Raw genomic sequence first — 20974 nt, 5'->3', positions numbered from 1 at the left:
GCCCCACGAGCCGCCACAGCCTGACAGAGGCAGCCAGACTCCACGGCCATTTTAAGAGTCAAAATGTTTTAGGGCTGAAAAAATATTTCCTGGGCCCCAAGGTGTTCACTGTCTGAGGGGCGGCACCGAGGCCATGGCTGAAAAGTCCAGCCTGGGCGGGGCGTCCAGAAACCTGCCTCTGCCTGTCGAGGCCTCATGGGCCTCCAGGGTCCTAATTTCTGGAAGCCTCCACCACTGCGATGTGCAGCTTCTCACACTGGAGAAAAACGTACAAGTACTACGCAGAAATACAGTCCTGACAATACTGCTAGTAATCATGTGAGCTGACAGATATCAAATATTTTTGGCCTGCCAAGCCCCATGTATTATCTTCTTAAGTCCTCACAGCAACGTTATGACCTAGGTCTCCTGGTGTTATGAGAAATAGGGTTCATAGCAGAGAAATAGGGTTAACAGACCAAGGAGTCAAAAGGAAAGGCAGTAAAAAGAATCAGAGGGACTTTGCATACTGCTGCTGCTAAGTCACTTCAGTCGTGTCCGACTCTGTGCGACCCCCATAGACGGCAGTCCACCAGGCTCCCCTGTCCCTGGGATTCTCCAGGCAAGAACACTGGAGTGGGTTGCCACTGCATACTGCAGTGAAAGGTAAAAACTCAATTCTATTAGTCTGCTCATTTCCTCGATGTGGAACCACAGGGCACTATAGGTAGCTAGCTGGCATATCCCCATATTCTTTTATTTTTTCTTCCTTTTCTTCCTAACCATTGATATTTTTACCTTGAAAAGACACACACACACACACACACAATCAGGCCTTACTATACACATGAAGATTACTGAACCACCTCACGTGTCTCACCCTATTAATGGGAGGTTTGTCCCGCTAGCCACTCTCTCTACATTCAGCAGACCATGAGTCAAATCCACGTATCTAAGACACAGTGAGAAAGGAACAAAGCCCTGACTTGAAATATCTTATTTCATCCAGGCAGGATTTCTTCTGCAAAGGTCTCATGCTTTGGTGTCACAGAGAAGCCAAACTTTCCCTCTTCCAATTTAGCCTTTCGCTTTTCTCCTCTCTCATTCAATCTTTGAATACCTTTCTGTCTTTGTGTTTATGCAAAGACATGCATGCACATGCCTAGACTATATATCTCTCAGAGGCCCCTGGTGTAGGGAAAATCACAGTGCAGTAAGAGAGAATTGTTACAGGCCTTTATAAGCCATGTAACCTGGGCTGAAAAGAGGCAAAAAACAGCTTAGTAAAGTGGTTATAAAGCACCTCACCTACCATGTCCGTAGTCACTCTGTTGTGTCCGACTCTTTGCAACCCCATGGACTGAAGCTAGCCAGGTTCCTCTGTCCATGGGATTTCACAGGCAAGAATAATGGAGTGGGTTGCCATTTCCTTCTCCAGGGGATCTCCAGGGATCAAACCCATGTCTCCTGTGTCTCCTACAATGCAGGCGGATTCTTTACCTGCTGAGCCATCAGGAAAACCCACCTAACCTACTATAGACACTCTGTATATGGTAGACATCATTATTACATCAACTGCATAACATCAAAGCAAGATACAATGTCATCTGCTAGGAAAAGAAGTATGAGATTTGCCTCTGATACCAGCACTAAAAGTACATTTCATTTGGCCTAAAATGTTGTATATACCCCATTTGAAAACTAGTTGGTCCACAAAGGGTTACTCAAATCTGCCTATTGGGGGTTGAAGAAATGTGGTCAAGCTCATCTAAAGCTGATCAATGGTCATCTCCATCATAATGTCCTTTTCATGGCTTTCAATTAATGCTGAATTCAGTGATCTGTGTCCATAGAAAGAGCAGGATCCAGATAATCCAAAAGAGCAAATAAGTGTCTAAATCATTCGATTTGTTTTTCATAACAGCTGCTGCGGCTGCTGCTAAGTCGCTTCAGTCATGTCCGACTCTGTGCAACCCCATAGACCGCAGCCCACCAGGCTCCCTGGTCCCTGGGACTCTCCTGGCAAGAACACTGGAGTGGGTTGCCATTGCCTTCTCCAATGCATGAAAGTGAAAAGTGAAAGTGAAGTCGCTCAGTTGTGACCGACTCCTAGTGACCCCATGGACTGCAGCCTACCAGGCTCCTCCGTCCATGGGATTTTCCAGGCAAGAGTACTGGAGTGGGGTGCCATTGCCTTCGTAACAGCTACTTTACTGTATTATTTAGATCTTGGCTAATGTCAGCAATCTATAAGAATGAATATTAGTTGATGGTGAGAAAAACACTCATAACCTCTCTCACCCAGATAGAAAGTTGAATACTGTTGCATAAAATTTTCAAGGTGTGTCCCTGGTGGTGATTTACCACTCTGTATTGTACAGCACATTGTTGTAATTATATCATAAAAATTCCATTTAAATTTTGAAATACTTCCTATGGGGCTTCCCTGGTGATTCAGTGGTTAAGAGTCCCCCTTGCAATGCAGGGGACATTGGTTTGATCCCTGGTTCAGGAAGATCCCACATACAGAGGAGCAACTAAGCCTGTGTGCCACAACGACTGAACCCAAGCTCTAGACCCCACACACCATAACTACCGAAGCCCACGCACCCTAAAGCCTGTGCTCCGCAGCAAGACAAGTCACTGCAATGAGAAGCCCATGTGATGAAGCTAGAGTAGCCCCCATTCTCTGCAATAAGAGAAAGCCCTTGCACAGCAAAGAAGACCCAGGACAGCCATAAATAAATAAATAAATACTTCCTATGTATACACCAGGGGCTCCCCAGTGGCTCAGGGTAAATGATCCATCTGTTATACAGGAGACATGGGTTCAATGCCTGGATCAGGAAGATCCCCTGGAGAAGAAAATGGCAACCCTCTCCAGCATTCTGGCCTCCCATGGACAGGGGAGTCTGGTGGGCTGCAGTCCATGGGGTCTCAAAAGAGTCCACCACAACCTGGCAACTACACCACCACAACATGCACACACCTAGCACCACCAGTGAACTAATCTCTTCTGAACTAGCGCATTATGCTAGTGTGGACATAGTGTTACGGAGACCAGAGGGCGTATGTTTTTAATTTGATTTTTATTGGAGTATAGTTGATATACAATGTTGTGCTAGTTTCAGGTGTACAGCAAGGTGATTCAGTTATACATACACATATATCCACTCTTTTTTGGATTCTTTTCCCGTATGGGTTGTTACAGAGTATTAAGTAGAGTTAGTTACCTATTTGTATGGAGAGAGTGTGTATTTTTTTCAGAGACTAGACTAATTAGCATCTTTCTTTTGGTGGTCCTACTAAAGTCCGTGACAGGGAACCTGCAGGACTCTGAACACTAAGGTGAAAAGTCATCAGGATTGCTGGGTAAATACCACACAGCACATGTCCTGCAGATAAATGGCCCCTAAGAATCTTGTCTAACTGGTTTATACTATCACCATGTCACCAATGTCACCATTTATCATGAGACACTGTGAAACCCTCAATGCAATCTTAATTTATGTTCATTCAACCAAAATCATCAAGTGCCTACAAGGTGCAAAGGACTGGCTTCCTCATTGCTTTATCTATAGCAGCGGCTCTCAAAGGGTCGTATGGATCCCCAGGGCTCCTTTCACAGGTACACAAAGTTCTCCCCTTTCCAACTACATATCCCTGCAAAGCTGGACTTGAACTATAGACTGGAATGCAGAAGCAGATAAGAGAGTCCAGTTGTTTTCTGTGAAATCAGACATTAAAGAGATTTACAAAAAGTTAAACAATGCCACTCTTCTTACTAATTTTTTTGGGGGGTTTGAGCAATGCAGCTACTTTTCTTTAAAATGTTATTTACATTAATATGTGATGCATTTGTTATTGTTATTTTTCAATGAATTAAAAAAAATTTTAAAAATCTAAAAATTTTGTTTTAATTTCTAATATGATAACAATTGATAGTTGTTAAAAATTAAAGAATTTTAGGACTCTCAATAATTTTTAAGAGTCTGAAGGAGTTCCAAGACCTAAAAAGTTTGAGGCCACTATTCTGTTATACATCTATATTATCTATGGACTATAGCCTGCCAAGCTCTTCCAGTTCATGGAATTCTCCAGGCAAGAATACTGGAGTGGTATACTGGTAGCTATGCCCTTCTCCAGGGGACCTTCCTGACCCACGGATTGAACCCAGTTCTCCCGCATTGCAGGCAGATTTTTTTTTTATCGTCTGAGCCACCAAGGAAGCCCTATACTGAAATCTTACAGCATCCCAATTCCCTTTGCCAACTTTGTCTTTATAGAACTCATCACTATCTAAAATTATCTCATGTTTGTTATTTATCTGTTTTCTCTGTATGCCAGTCTTTTGCTTATTTGCTCACAGATACATTCCCTACACATGTTTCCCAGACCCCTTTACCCAAGATCATGGACGTCCTGGCAGCCCCGGCAGGGGACTGGAGGAGGACACAGGAGCCCATATTTCTCCTGAGTTCTCCTCGGCCTCCAGCAGGGCGGCATCTTCTCGTTGGTTCCAGTTCTACAGAAAGGGCAATGCTCCCAGCTCGTGCTGAGCAGCCTTGGCTCCCAGGTGCTAGCCATCCCCTCTCCTTGCTTGTTCTGTCCAATCCTAGGGTGTAGGAGCTTACAGTTCTTGTGATTACCTGAGTGCTTCACCACCCCAGTTTGACATTTCAACTCTCCCCACACTTTAGGGAAAGAAATTTATCTCAGTTTCTTCATTTGAGAATAGGGATAAGGATAATGTCAACTGGGGCTGCTTTGAGAATAGAGGGGAAAAAAAAAATACACACAGGGAATTCCCTGGTGGTCCAATGGTTAGGACTCAGGGGTTTCACTGCACGAGCCCAAGATGCAACCACTGGTCAGGAAACTAAGATCTCCCAAGTCATGCGTGGAGGCCAAAAGGAAAAAAACAAAAAAAACACATAAAGAAACTCGCATGCTGTTGAGCCCAGAACAGGTAATAAATGTCAACTAGTATTATTATTTCTGTACTTTAAACTTTGGAATTAGCACCTGACAAAAAAATGGAATCTACTGATTTCAGCAATGTATTCATGTCTGGATTATTTAACCAGTATTCTAATGGATGTGGAAAATTACTCTTTTTCCAAGGTAACTATTGTGATTATATCACGATCAATAGCTTTTCTCAATTTTTATTTCCGTTGGAAAAGAAACATACATCAAATACTGCAGGAGAAATTCTCTTATATAATCAAGCATTACAAACTACAATAAATCACTGGTCTTTCCTTTTTATACCACCATGAAAAGAAATAAAGCCCAGATGTATTCATCACTTAGTTCTCTACCAGGAACTCACTAAAAGCCTTATATGCAGTTTGACACTGAATTCTCATAAGCTTATGAAGTGGGTATAATTATTAATATTAATACCCCTTAATACCCCTACTTTTCAGATAAGGAGACAGGCTCAGAGACAGTCAGGGCTTGCCAAAGTCACAAAGCCCATGAGAGGAACAGATTTGAACCTGGACCGATGATGAAACATTACTGTTTTTGGAAAACAAAATAAAGCCATCATAACACAACCCATGTGTTATGACAACTATTGCTCACAGATAATTTCCTAGGGGACTTAGTATATATCATTAACATATTTGCTCACAATTCACAGACACAGAAAGACAGATGCCCTCAGTTCAGTTCAGTTACTCAGTCGTGTCTGACTTTTTGTGACCCCATGAAGCACAGCACGCCAGGCCTCCCTGTCCATCACCAACTCCTGGAGTCCACCCAAAGCCATGTCCATTGAGTCGGTGATGCCATCCAACCAATCTCATCCTCTGTCGTCCCCTTCTCCTCCTGCCCTCAATCTTTCCCAGAATCAGGGTCTTTTCAAATGAGTCAGGTCTTTGCATCAGGTGGCCAAAATTTTGGAGTTTCAGCTTCAGCATCAGTCCTTCCAATGAATATTCAGGACTGATTTCCTTTAGGATGGACTGGTTGGATCTCTTTGCAGTCCAAGGGACTCTCAAGAGCCTTCTCCAACACCACAGGCTTTTCCTTCCCCATTTTGGGATGGTGAAATGTGAACAGTTCATCTGAAGGCTGAATCAGGTAAATCCCCAATATTCAACAGGTTTCTTCACTCTACTCCTGGAGGCCAGAGTAGGATTCCCTGGCTGGGCTAGGCAACCAAGTGATGTTGAAGGAAATTACCCACAAGTAATTCTTGGTGGTTCTCAGATGCTGAGCTTTCACTGCGGTGCCACACAGGCATTAGGGCTCCTCACTTCAGCTAGCCCAAAAGCCAGACAGGAGCCAGCTACCGTAGGCTGAATCCCAGGCATAGACAACAAAATGAACACTTGACTTGACTACTGGCTAGAGCTGCTCCCTTAATTCATCACTGCCCTCGAGTCCTGGTATCCTGGGCCAGACAATGTAGAAACACTGAAAACCTATTGCTTAATTTGAAGAATGTTTCCTTTTCCTGAGAGAGAACTAAAAACTCCAGTTTGTCTCTCCATGAAGATAAACTTAACTTCCAAAGGATCAATTAGACACATCTCTAAGGATGTATTCACACACTAAAAGGATTCTTTGCCAAGCTTTCTTAAAATGCTAAATGCTCTCTGAGAAATGAAAATATCAGCCAAGTGACAAAAATTCAACTGCCTTGCAATTTTCAGGAATTTTCTATCCTGTAATATGAACTCTATGGCATGAGTCAATTTACACTTCAGTTCAGTTCAGTTCAGTCGCTCAGTCATGTCCGACTCTTTGCAACACCATGAATCGCAGCACACCAGGCCTCCCTGTCCATCATAGTAGCACTTAGTTCACCATGTGTCTACTTCACGCAGACACATGTAGCTTTACTTTCTGTAAAGCTGGGTGCAGCGGCAGGAAGCAGAAACAAGAAGGTAGGGTTGGCTTTGTGAGGCCTCACATGCTATTCACGTGAACATCTTCTCAAGTTCCTCTGGGGCGCAACCTGGTCTGGCTATCAATGCCAAGCTAAATATCCCACAGACGCTTACCTTTTCTTCCAAAGGACCCATAAGATACAGCAGAAGATGAGGAAAATGTGGGATCAACTCCACAGCCAAATGAGGGTTACTGATTCATTTTACCTTCTCTCTTTTCCTATCTGAATTCACCTGAGAAGTCTGATTCTTCACACTGATACTGTGTGATATTGAGATAACACTGAAAGCCTGCCCAGTCAGTGTCTCTACACTGTGCTAAGTGTTTTACACGCAGCATGTCATTTAATGATCTCAACAGTCCTATGAAGTAGACACTTTCATATGCAATTATGAGGACACAAGCTCAGAGAGTGAAATTTTTCTAATAAAGGTTGATAAGTGGGATTAAAACTCAGGTCTAACAGAGACTAATGCTTTTGTTCCTTTTTGCCACCACCCCCAACTTCCCAAACTGGTTCATCTTCCCAGAGCATCCAGTTTACCAGAAGACTTAAGAGAAAGACATGACTTGTGAGAAGGAGAACAAGGAAAGAATTAGCCTTTAGAATATAAATTTAGCATGAGTTTTTAAAAATGAAACACCAGAAAGTTCTTATATGCAGACGCCTGAATAGACACTGCTGCTGCTGCTAAGTCACTTCAATCATATCCGACTCTGTGCGACCCCATAGACAGCAGCCCACCAGGCTCCCCCATCCCTGGGATTCTCCAGGCAAGAACACTGGAGTGGCTTGCCATTTCCTTCTCTAGTGCATGAAAGTGAAAAGTGAAAGTGAAGTTGCTCAGTCGTGTCCAACTCTGCGACCCCATGGACTGCAGCCTACCAGGTTCCTCCGTCCATGGGATTTTCCAGGCAAGAGTACTGGAGTGGGGTGCCATCGCCTTCTCCTTCTTCTATTATGTTATAGACACTACATGTCCTGAAACCTACAAAGGTCTTTTGAAGGAAATGCTTGAGACTCACTCTCCACATATGAGATCTAGGGCTGGACAATAACTTGGGCTCCCTTCAAAATGACACTGAGTAAGGATACCTTCTTCATCTAGAGGGGAGGCGGAGACCTGTGAGGGGGCGCAGAGAGAGAAAGACTCTGGTGTCAGGGCCCTGCTGATAGGTATGTACGGCTCAGATAAACAAAAACCTGTGCTCATTAACACTCAGCTGGCTCATCAGTGGTAATCCAGTAAGCTATGGGGATCTTGTCCTCACTTCACGCGGCTTATACAACTGCTCCTTCCAATTCTATCTTTGTTCTGGGTTAGAGTTCTAGTTAGCTGGTTTTTTCCATCCCATTCCATCTCCAGATACATTTCCCCATCCCTTAAGGCTTGGTGCTGGGACTTTTCTCGTGGTCCAGTGTCCAAGACTCCATGCTCCCAATGCAGGGGACCTGGGTTCAATCCCTGGTTGGATCCCTGGATGTTAGATCCCACATACCGCAACTACAAGTTTGCATGTTACAACTAAAGATCCTGCATGCCACAACGAAGACACAGTGCAGCCAAATAAATAAATTTAAATTAAAAAAAAAAAAAAACAAAAAAAACAGCTTGGTGCTGAGTTGATCTGTGTCTCCAAGCAGCACTGACCTCCGCAAGGCAGTCTTCACTGACTAAGGAGGGATGCCATGTCTACAACCACAAACGCGGAAAAGCAGCAGGTTACTGTTGTTGTTTAGGCGCTAAATCGTGGTCCACTCCTTTGTGACCCCGTGGACTGTAGCCCTCCAGGCTGCTTCTGTCCATGAGATTTCCCAGGCAAGAATACTGACGTGGGTTGCCATTTCCTTTTCTAGGGGATCTTCCCAACCCAGGGATTGGACCCACGTCTCCTGCGGTGGCAGGCGGATTCATTAACATTGAGTCACTAGGAAGCCCCTAAAAGCAGCAGATACCACCACCCCAATTGCAGCCTTTATTTTTCATCTTTGTTTTCCACTAAGTATCACATAGCCCGGAGCCCTTCCCAGCTGATGCTGAGATGTAATGACTTGTCACTTGAGATATCGCTCATTAAAATTGCACAGCACGGGTAAGGGAAAACTCAGTGCAGGGGGGACAGCAGGTAATTAGCATTAACTTACAGGGCAACCGCTAGGCCCTCTGGGCTCCCCTCTCTACTCCTTTCCCCCGTGCTGCTGCTTAGCACACTGGTGGTCCTCACCATTTTCCAGAGGTATCTCTTGGGGTTTGTTGAGTGGGGGTGGTTATTTACCATTGTTCTCAAGAACTCAGCCACAGAGTCACTGCCGTGACATGGAGTCCACTTGCTGTAACAAGTGGGAGCAGGGAACTGGGTCCATCCACAAAAGACCATCCATTTGCCCACAGCCAGTGGGGATGAGGAAGAGTGGAGCTGTTTCTGCGTGGTTTCCATGAACAGATGACTGGATGACTGGATAAATAGATGACTGAATAAAATAGGGGAGGTCAAAATCTAGAGAAGGCCAGTTCTCACCAGGAGCAGAACTTTAAGAGTTACGATCAGCAAGGAACAAGTATGATCTACATCGGATGCAGGGCCCTTTCTGTTTTCACATCCTTCCCTATAAATGTGGACTTACATCAGGACCCTTCCTGGAGAGGATTTAACATGTGATGCCTCAGGGAGGGCTAAAACAAGAGTGATGCTGTTCCTGGGGTGAGAACACCACAGACACGAGATGTTGGATTATCTTAGAGCATGGGCTATAGAGCTGAGCTGCTTTGGGTTTGAATCCTAGGTCTGTCCATGTGACCCTGGGCAAGTGATTTAATCTTTTTCATCTGTGACATGGACCACATGCTACCTGCCTTATGGGGTCATTTTACAGATTAAATGACATGATGCAGGTAAAGTGTTCAGAAAATTGCAGCTTTGTTATGACACATTCCCAGTGAGTAAATTCTTAGGGCACCAAAGAGTTTATGTGTGTTAGTCGCTCAGTCGTGCCCGACTCTTTGCGACCCCATGGACTATAGCCCGCCAGGCTCCTCTGTTCATGGAATTCTCCAGGCAAGAATCCTGGAGTGGACTGCCATTTCCTTCTCCAGGGGATCTTCCCAACCCAGAGATCGAACCCGGGGCTCCTGCATTGCAGGCAGATTCTTTACCATCTGAGTCACCAGGGGTGCCCTGCCAAATAGTTTTTCAGATCCCAAAGCCAAAACATGTTTCCAGAGCCTTAGGAACAACTCGCCAGTTCACAAGGCTAGCTTGGAGGCTCCATTCCTGGTGCTGAAAACCCTTTTCCCTTCCTCTTGAGAGATCAAACCCAGGGCAGCTCACCCAACACTAATTTTAGTGAATGGCTTGTCCCAAACGTGACTAGTTGGCTATCTCCCCACTTTCCCAGCTAACCTACACCCAGTCTCTGCTGAAGTCTGCTGGGTTGAAATGAGCACGGGCAGGTTCTGTACTCCGTCTTTTTTCTTTTTTGATTTATTTTTTTGGCCGCACTGGGTCTTTGTTGCTGCACACAGGCTTTCTTCTAGTTGCAGCGAGCGGGGGCTACTCTCTAGCTGAGGTGTTCCGGTAGCTTCTCTCATTGCTGAGCACAGACTCTTAGGTGCACCAGCTTCAGAGTTTCAGTGCGTGGGTTCAGCTGCCCTTCAGCATGTGGGATCCTCCTGGCTACAACTACTACTACTTACTACTAAGTCGCTTCAGTCGTGTCTGACTCTGTGCGACCCCATAGACGGCAGCCCACCAGGCTCCCCCATTCCTGGGATTCTCCAGGCAAGAACCCTGGAGTGGGTTGCCATTTCCTTCTCCAATGCATGGAAGTGAAAAGTGAAAGGGAAGTCGCTCAGTCGTATCCCACTTTTCACGACCACATGGACTGCAGCCTACCAGGCTCCTCTGCCCGTGGGATTTTCCAGGCAAGAGTACTGGAGTGGGGTGCCATTGCCTTATCCGGGATCCTCCTGGACCAGGGATCAAACCCATGTCCCCTACATTGGCAGGCAGATTCTCAACCACTGGACCTCCAAGAAGTCCCCAGTACTCAGTCTTTTAAAAACCAAGAGAGATGATCCTTCCCAGTAGCTTTCTCTCTAAAGAGGTAAGTGCTCATCCCTAACAACAGGAGTTGGTCTGACTCCTAAAGAAACGTTGAAATTTCCCAAAGTCTTTGAGGATATTTATGAGCCCCTCCATATTGGGCTTCCCTGGTGGCTCAGACGGTAAAGAATCTGCCTGCAATGCCAGAGACCTGGGTTCGATCCCTGGGTCGGGAAGATCCCCTGGGGAAGGGAATAGCTACCCACTCCATTATTCTTGCCTGGATAATTCCATGGACAGAGAAGCCTGGTGGCTACAGTCCCATAGGGTCACAAAGAGTTGGATACCACAGAGCAACTAACACTTTCACTTCACTTTCACATGACCCCCACATCACAGAGCAATCCAAGAAAAAGGACAGCTAATTTTTAAAAAATCATGTTGAGTCTCTTACAGTGCATTTTGCTTTTATCTGAGGCTAAAATCACTTGATCAGAAATCAAGTGGGCTTCAAGAGTTTTGGTTGACAGTTACGTAGAAACGTATGCAGAGAGAGAGGCAGCTGACATACATTTGTTTTTTAGCACCTCTTACGCGAAGAGTCGGAAAGGGACACGACTGAGCGACTTCACTTTCACTTTTCACTTTCATGCATTGGAGAAGGAAATGGCAAGCCACTCCAGTGTTCGTGCCTGGAGAATCCCAGGGACGGGGGAGCCTGGTGGGCTGCCGTCTGTGGGGTCACACAGAGTCGGACACGACTGAAGCGACTTAGCTGCAGCAGCAGCGTGAGGGCCTAGGTGGCGCTAGTGGTGAACAACCTGCCCGCTAATGTAGGAGACGTGAAAGATGCAGGTTCGATCCCTGGGTTGGGAAGATCTTCTGGAGGAGGGCATGGCAACCCACTCCAGTATCTTGCCTGGAGAATCCCCATGGACAGAGGAGCCTGGAGGGCTACAGTCCACAGGGTCACACACAGTCGGATGCAACTGAAGTGACTTAGCACTTAGCACGGGGGCTTATGGCTCTGGGGTGGGTGTTTTCACTCACACTGCTTCATTCCTTGCAACAGCCCTGTGAAATGCGAATCTTCACACAGAGGGATGTAAGCTCAGAGGTTACGTGTTTACCGATAGCACACAGCGCATAGTGTTTCCTATAGCCCCTGTAGCGTTTTATAACGGCAGAGCTGGTCTCCGTCTACAAGCCCGGTGCTAGTCCTGCCACACTGTAAGTATATTTTGATGACATACATGCTGTCTTACCAGCATTATCTAGGTTTATATCAAAATTTAAAAACCACGAGGGAGACAATAGAAAATAAAAGTTAAAATTTAAAGGCTAGTTCTAAACTCAGTTCCCCAACATCCCATGTTTGAAAAGTTCATCCCTATGGATATTTTTATAGCCTTATGTTTCCTGCCACAATATTTTCAAAGAGGATGAGACTCAGCTATAGTCTCATGAGAGAGGTTGCCAGAGGGAGGCAGCCAATTCCACAATGCACTTGTCCACAGAGCAAAGTACTCATTTTGGAAGAATGTGCAGATTAATTTGGAGCAACTTGACATTCTAGGCATTATGGAAACTGCTCAAGGACACGAGCTGTCTGCTTCGCTCCTTCTTGGAGCCTAAAATAGGACCCGCTTCTGAACAGGCATTCCACAAACATCTCCTGAGTGAGTGAAGGACCAAACGCTGTAACAGGTAGTCACGGCCCACGAAGCATCTTCCGAAGGCTGTCACCCTCTGCGCAGTCTTGTGACATGGGAACAGATACAGTGTCTGACATACTGCTCAGGCATTTTAGGGGTGATTTTTGAAAGCGGGGGCAAACAAAAACAAAACAAAATAAAACAGAAACAAACAAACGAAAAAACCAGAATCATTTCTTTAAAACTTATACCCAAAATCAGGTTTTCTGAAAAAATTTTCCCTCCTAGGTAACCTCCTAAAACCATGATTGAGAAGTCTTTCAGCATGTGAAGGAAATCTGCAGAATAACGATTCATGCTATAATATAAATGGTAATGGGTGACAAGAGCAGAGATTTTTGGCCAGACACTCTTGAGCTCAAACCCTAACTTCTAAATGACTGATTAACTGTACAACCTTAAGAAAGCCCCTGGGCTTGTTTCAATGTCAGCTCCCTCATTGGTAAAATGGCATATTTAATTCGTTCAGTTATTATAAGAATTAAGAAAGATTATGTGCCAGGTCTAGTGCTTGATGCTTAGGAAACTCAATATATGCACGTTCCCTCCCTTTCCTTGCTCTTTCCTTCTCTGACACCCATTTATTCTAAAACTGTAAAGGTAGGTGAGATTATGTCATTATTTTTTAAATGTTCTTATTCCTCCTGCTCAAAGACATTTTAAAAACATGAGTTGGAGTAGCGCTAAGTTTTCAACTCCCTTTTTTTCTAAGTGTCAGATCTGAGATTTAAGTCCCATTATATAACAGAAAAACAGGGAAGCTGGGGGCTAGAACAGAAAAATTATTGTGATTAGCCAGGCAATGGAATTTAAAAAGTGGGTGGCTGTGGCTTTCTATTTTTCTTTCGTTACCTCTAAAAGTGGTTAAAAAAGAGATACAATCAAAGAGGAGGTGGCCCTTGCTTCTGAAATTACTGCTGTTTTAGGAGCTTTTGCAGGAACATCTGTTGGCTTTTTAACAAAGGAGACTGGGGAGGATCAAGAGAGTGGAGGAAGGAGACTCTGGTTCACAAGGGAGCCACATCTGTTTGGTATTCTCCCAACTGAGAAGGCTTGACTTCTGAAATAGCCCGGGTATCCTAGTTAAATCAGGATACAGAAACAGATGAGAGTTTTTCTTTCAGCAGTAGAGATCAACAGCTGTTTATATCCTTTAATACCTAACTGAGGCTGAAGCCTTCACATCTGTCTGTATTTTTCCGGTTCTGGTTCCTCGAATCACAGTGGGGAGGAGGGAAAGTTTGAACTCCTCCCAATTCCCAGACAAGAAGACAAGAAATATGCCCAGGATTCAAAGCCATAATGCTAAGCAGAACTCCCAAATTTCTCATCCGCCCAGGGTCTGCTGTTGGCTGGAAATTCCTCTTTCACTTTATCCTGACAGACACCTTGATCATTTTCATGATAATGACTCATGGCAGCACCAAGATCAAAAAGAAGGAAAGTAGGCTAGAATCAGGGGGAGGAAGAAGCAGAGGAAATGAATTCTCATAGAGAAAGTGGCTCTAAAAAGACAAGTTTTTGCAAAGACAGCAACAGTGTTATCGGAGGGCAAACAGCAGAGGTGAGCAGGATACTAATGAAGACCATCAGGGTGGTGGTGGATGGTGGTGGTTTTTAGTAACCCCTATCATTTTAACCCTCTTTATGGATCACAGCCTTGTCTCGTGGCAAAGGGGCTTGTATAACGTAATAAAGCTATGAGCCATGCCATGCAGGGCCAAGATGGACAGGTCACGGTAGAGAGTTCTGACAAAATGTGGTCCGCTGGAAGAGAGAATGGCAAACCATGCCAGTATTCTTGCGGCAAGAACCCCATGAACAGTTTGAAAGGCAAAAAGATATCACATCAGAAGATAAGCCTCCCCGGTCAGAAGGTGTCCAATATGCTCCTGGGGAAGAGGGAAGGGCAATTAATAATACTAATAGCTCTGAAAGAATGAAGCAGCTGGGCCAAAGCAGAAATCCCGGATGCAAAGAGCCAGCTCATTGGGAAAGACCCTGGTGCTGGGAAAGATTAAGGGCAGGAGACAGGGGCGACAGAGGATGAGATGGTTGGATGGCATTATCAACTCAATGAACAGGAATTTGAGCAAACTCAGGGAGATACTTAAGGACAGAAGAGCTTGGTGTGCTGCAGTCTATGGCGTTGCAGAGTCAGACACAACTTAGCGACTGAACAACCAATGTTTTAATCTTGCAAAAGTTAAACAGAGAAAACTAAACCCCATGGAAGGCAAGGTGCAGGAAATACGCAGGAATGGTGATAATGGGTTTCAGAGACATTTGCTTACTCTGATCACCAGCACCATACCATACACATGCTGGAATTTTATAAGGATTATTTTTCTATCCATCTATCCATCCAACAACTTGTAAAGCACCAGGACTGGACTTGGTGCTCAAATAGTCAACTGAATAAGACATATTCCATAACTTTAAGGGGTTTACATTCTGAAAGATGACAGTCTTCACAGAGGAGATGGTATAAAGGATGCATGAGAATTCACTAGACAGAGATGTTAGGGGATTTCAAAGGAGAGAATGACATGGATAAAACTAGAGAGATAAGAAACAAACAATTCCTGGGGAAGGGACAGAAAGTATTCTGGGTGGTTACAATAAACAAGAAGAGTGGGGGGAGCTTACTAAAAGTACAGATACTTAGGCCTTACCTAAGAGATTCTGATTTAGTTGTTGAGGGAGAAAACCAAGGAATTTACATTTTGAAAAGAAGACCCAAGTAATTCTGATACATACAAAAGTTTGCCAACTCTAATGTATACAGATGAACATTTCTCGAAAGATGCTAACAGTATTCCATTAAGAAAGAAGGTACCAGGTTCAAATTAGGATACACTGAAAGTGAAAGTGTTAGTCGCTCAGTGGTGTCCAACTCCTTGCAACCCCACGGGCTGTAGTCCGCCAGGCTCCTCTATCCATGGAATTCTCCAGGCAAGAATCCTGGAGTGGGTAGCCATTCCCTTCTCCAGGGGATTTTCCTGACCCAGGGATCAAACCCACATGTCCTGCATTAGCAGGCAGATTCTTTTACTATCTGAGCCACCAGGGAAGCCCCTACATACTACCATATTCTTTTCTTGGAGATTTGAGTTCAGTTCAGTCACTCAGTCGTGTCCGACTTTTTGCAACCCCATGGACCACAGCACACCAGGCCTCCCTGTCCATCACCAACTCCCAGAGTTTACTCAAACTCATGTCCATTGAGTTGGTGATGCCATCCAACCATCTCATCCTCTATTGTCCCCTTCTCCTCCTGCCTTCAATCTTTCCCAGCATCAAGGTCTTTTCAAATGAGTCAGTTCTTTGCATCAGGTGACCCAAGTATTGGAGTTTCAGCTTCAGCATCAGTCCTTCCAATGAATATTCAGGACTGATTTCCTTTAGGATTGACTGGTTTGATTTCTTTGCAGTCCAAGGGACTCTCAAGAGTCTTCTCCAACACCACAGTTCAAAAGCATCAATTCTTCAGCTTTCAGCTTTCTTTATAATCCACCTCTCTCATACATGCTGCTGCTGCTGCTGCTGCTGCTGCTAAGTCGTGACAGTCGTGTCCGACTCTGTGGGACCCCTTACACGGCAACCTACCAGGCTCCTCCATCCATGGGATTTTCCAGGCAAGAGTACTGGAGTGGGTCACCAGTGCCTTCTATACACAACTACTGGAAAAACCATAGCCTTGACTAGACGGACCTTTGTTGGCAAAGTAATGTCTCTGCTTTTTAATATTATGTCTAGGTTGGTCATAACTTTCCTTCCATGGAGTAAGCATCTTTTAATTTCATGGCTGCAGTTACCATCTGCAGTGATTTTGGAGCCCCCAAAAATAAAGTCTGTCACTGTTTCCACTGTTTCCCCATCTATTTTCCATGAAGTGATGGGACCAGATGCCATAATCTTAGCTTTCTGAATGTTGAGCTTTAAAAAAAGCCAACTCTTTCACTCTCCTCTTTCACTTTCATCAAGAGGCTCTTTAGTTATTCTTCACTTTCTGTCATGAGGGTGGCATCAATTGCCTATCTGAGGTTATTGATACTTCTCCCGGCAATCTTGATTCCAGCTTGTGCTTCACCCAGCCCAGCATTTCTCATGATGTACTCTGCATATAAGTTAAATATGCAGGGTAACAATATACAGCCTTGATGTACTCCTTTTCCTATTTGGAACCAGTCTGTTGTTCCATGTCCAGTTCATTGCTTACTGACCTGCATACAGATTTCTCAAGAGATTTCTTGGAGATTTAATGCACATTAATATAAAGTCCTTCAGTAAAGAAATCAGTTTCACTAAACATTTCCCAAACTTATTTTTCCATGGGGGGAAAAAAAAGACAAAACATACGCACCTATTAAGATCTCTCAGAACACTTTCATAGCGTGAAGTCCATATTGGGAAGAGCTGAAACAGTGGATTCTGATCAAGTGAGCATGCCCCAAGCATAGTGAATGGCTAAAGAAACCATTTAGAAAAAGAAAGCAAAGTCAATTACTCTGAGAGATCCAGCAGCATCCACTGATTTCCTCCAAAATCTAAAATCACCTATGATGTCCTATTTTCCAAGGAGACCGCCAGAAGCTTCCTCGCCCTTAAGTAACACACCAGGCTCCGTGATGTTCTTTCTGGTCAGCAACTTTGTGTGGTAACCACAGCTGCCAGAGAGAACAGCAGTGCCCAGAGTTCAAAGCATCAAAGAACAGAAACAGAAGGGGGAGGACAACGAGGAGGGATCCTTGCCCAGATTTATTTATCTTTATTGCTATCACATGTTCTGCACAGAGCCTTGGCAGTGGCTTGTAATGCTTTCGGAAAAGACAAATTCCTCCCAGCTCCAAAAGAAGCCTCCAACAGTCAATGAAAATGCAAGACGTGAGCCAAAATTGCTACTCCTCCAAGGCACCAGTTATACAGATAGGGGAGTTTCTGAAACCTGCCTTCTTCCTCCTATGCTGGCGAGTCAACCAAGGGGGACTGTGTTATCATGAACCCCACCTCCTGCCCTACAAGAGCCAGCAGAGAGAAAGTGCAAGAGGAAATCAGGCAAGGCAAGGTAACAAGAGGAATCTGAGCAAATTGGTTTGTGTGCTGAATATTTCAAGATGGATGTACTACTCTGGTCAAGTTATATATGTTTTATTTTTACATAAGCAATTACTTCCATACACCCCACTTCAACTTCCCATATGCCACATGGGGACACATGCCCTATAAAAGGTGATTTCAGCAATGTGTTTCAAATGCTTTTTTTTTTTTTTAATACCCCAACCTTCTCAGATCTTCTCAATAATATTTTGCAGCAGCATAAGTATTTTTTCAATCATTCTACAAATAGTTTCTCAGTGCCTAAAAGGTTCCAGGGGACCATACTGGGCATCAGAGTTACAACAAGGCAAGGAGTAGAGTGTTCATCTCTATTGACCCAAAGGCCCTAAAACTGAATTGTAAATTCATCCTGCCAGGCAGGCAGACCCAATGATCAGCAGCATAAAGAAATAAAAGACATGGAAAAGGTCTGGTCCTTCCCCTTGAGGAGTTTCATGGCTTTTAGTACAAAGCAGATGAAAGCATTTACATTCCAAGTGTCTGGGTTGGTCTAGTCACTCCACAATGGTCCAGAGTTAATAGAACAGCCAGGAATTAATACCTATGATCAGGGAAGAAGAGAATGCCAGGATCTTGTTTCTGCAAAATGCCAACTACCTGTTTGTTCAACTCCCAAACAAATCCATGGATTTTCACATTAGGATTTCTCATCCTGAGAGATGACTACCAATCCTTGCACTAGAGTTAGTATAACTAACCAGTTAATTAGCTCCAAATTAAAAATTTCACTAGGAACTCTGGGTGGGTTTGGAGTCTAATCCTAAGGAAGTCAATAAGATCAAATTTAATTTTTCATCAAGCCAGTGTTCCCCACTATTGAGGACCACAGAATAATTATAAGTGGTCCACACATGATTCTTTTTCCATAAGGTCCTTAGATATGGAAAAAGAAACTGCAGATACGTGAATGATGGGACCTAGGGAAACAGTGACATGGATGCTATCCAGCATTCAAAGGCAGGCCGCTTCAGAAGAAGCCTCTGCCAACTTTCCAAGCTTGGGTGGGATGTGACAAAATAACCAGGCAGCTGGTCACGGACTTACCCACACACGTTGGAAAGATGTCTTCATTGTTGATCTGGACCTCGATCCAATCCATGAGAAGGTTCATGTACTGGGGGGCCGGCAGGGCAGTCGGCTTCTTGTACTTGAGGTCATCCTGCCACCGGTATTCGTATTTGGGGCCCCCTGACATCACAGGGCAGGTCCGTTCGGTGCAGAACTCACAGATGGTGCCGTAGATGAGGTTGATGCGATTGAAGAAGTCCACCACGTGCACCGCCACCCAGTCATTCTGGTCCTCCCCACTGGGCAGCTGCACGGCTGCCTTCAGGTCCACGCCCGAGTTGAGGGAGGCCTGAGCCCGTTTGTGGAGTTCGAACCTCTGCGTGCCAGGTTCAAATTTCCTCTTTGGCCGGAAGGTCTTGTCCTTGTTGAACACCTGCTTCAAGGCTATGGACATGGTCTGCTCCTTTTCCCCCTTCCTTCGGCAGGAAGTAAAAAGGCAACTGGGACTTTTCAGTGAGAGATGGCAACCCAACAGGGGTTTCCACTGCCAGCCCTCTGGCCCCAGTCTTGTGATCTGCAGCTCTCAGTCTCTTTTAGATAGCCCTTTCCATCTTTCTCTTGAATGATTTCCAGGGGAACTTCATGTTTCTTCCTAAAGGTAGGAGAGGAAAAGGGTCTCATTAGTGTTCCATTTGTATTTAAGAAATGACAAAGGCTTAGACCCGATTTCCGCCTTACTTCTGACTGTGTCCACTTACAACCAGGTATAATAATGTAGAAGTCAAGCCAAACCCTTGAGAATCTGTATTGGTGATCAAATCATATAACCCCAGGTGAAAAGGTATCACACCCTTTTTCTTTACGGCCTTAGTCAAATCTCTGACAACTTTTCGCTAAATGGTCATAGTTTCAGTGGGCCACTCCAAGGTGTTAAGGATCAACATGATAGTCAATAACATCCCCATATGCTCCTTTTTAGATTATCTGTCCCACCCTTCACTACCCTTGAGTAAGCATGAGGACACGACCCCCATCCTCTTGGACACACCTGATTGGAGCAAATTTCCCTAGAAACTTGGAATCAGGATCCAGCCTTTGTATTATCCCTGAGAAGTGATGAAAACTGGGTCTGCTTGACACTATTTACAATAGCCAAGACAGGAGAACAAAAGACTGGTTCCAAATCTGGAAAGGAGTTTGTCAATATGCAGGGTATATTGTCACCCTGCATATTTAACTTATATGCAGAGTACATCATGTGAAATGCTGGGCTGAATGAAGCACAAGCTTGAATCAAGATTGCCAGGAGAAATATCAATAACCTCAGGTACCCAGATAACACCACCCTTATGGCAGAAAGCAAAGAAGAACTAAGAGCCTCTTGATGAAAGTTAAAGAGGAGAGTGAAAAAGCTGGCTTAAAACTCAACATTCAGAAAATTAAGATCATGGCATCCGGTCCCATCACTTCATGGCAAATAGATGGGGAAACAATGGAAACAATGAGAGACTTTATATTCCTGGGCTCCAAAATCATTGCAGATGGTGACTGCAGCCATGAAATTAAAAGACACTTGCTCCTTGGAAGAAAAGCTATGACGAACCTAGACAGCATATTAAAAAGCAGAGACATTACTTTACCAACAAAGGTCCATCTAGTCAAAGCTATGGTTTTCCCAGTAGTCATGTATGGATGTGAGAGTTGGACCATAAAGAAAGCTGAATGCTGAAGAATTGATGTTTTTGAACTGTGATGTTGGAAAAGACTCTTGAGAGTCCCTTGGACTGCAAGGAGATCCAACCAGTCCATCTTAAAGGAAATCAGTCCTGAATATTCATTGGAAGGACTCATGCTGAAACTCCAATATTTGGCCACCTAACGCAAAGAACTGACTCATTGGAAAAGACCCTGATGCTGGGAAAGATTGAAGGCAGGAGGAGAAGGGGATGACAGAAGATGAGACGGTTGGATGGCATCATCGACTCGATGGGCATGAGTTTGAGCAAGCTCCAGGAGTTGGTGATGGACAGAGAAGCCTGGCATGCTGCCGTCCATGGGGTCACAAAGAATTGGACATGACTGAGCGACTGAACTGAACTGAAGACCTAAGACATGGAGACAATGTAACTGTTCATTGACAGATGAATGGATAAAGAAGATGTAGTTATATATATATATACAATGGAATATTACTCAGCCAT

General features: G+C 44.5%; 1 protein-coding gene across 5 annotated transcripts in view; it reads right to left on the bottom strand.

Moving 5' to 3' along the window:
- MOB3B (MOB kinase activator 3B) overlaps positions 1-20974 on the bottom strand; it is a 234408-nt gene that overhangs the window by 141550 nt on the left and 71884 nt on the right. For all 5 annotated transcript variants that reach the window (XM_059889209.1, XM_059889207.1, NM_001046491.2 and 2 more), the window contains 1 exon segment: positions 18810-19425. In XM_059889209.1, coding sequence (XP_059745192.1) covers positions 18810-19227 — 418 coding nt within the window. In that variant the 5' untranslated portion in view covers positions 19228-19425.

Source organism: Bos taurus, chromosome 8, assembly GCF_002263795.3.
Source record: "Bos taurus isolate L1 Dominette 01449 registration number 42190680 breed Hereford chromosome 8, ARS-UCD2.0, whole genome shotgun sequence".
Taxonomy (NCBI): domain Eukaryota; kingdom Metazoa; phylum Chordata; class Mammalia; order Artiodactyla; family Bovidae; genus Bos; species Bos taurus.
The sequence above is the reverse complement of the archived record's forward strand: the minus strand, read 5'-3'. Positions and strand labels throughout refer to the sequence as shown.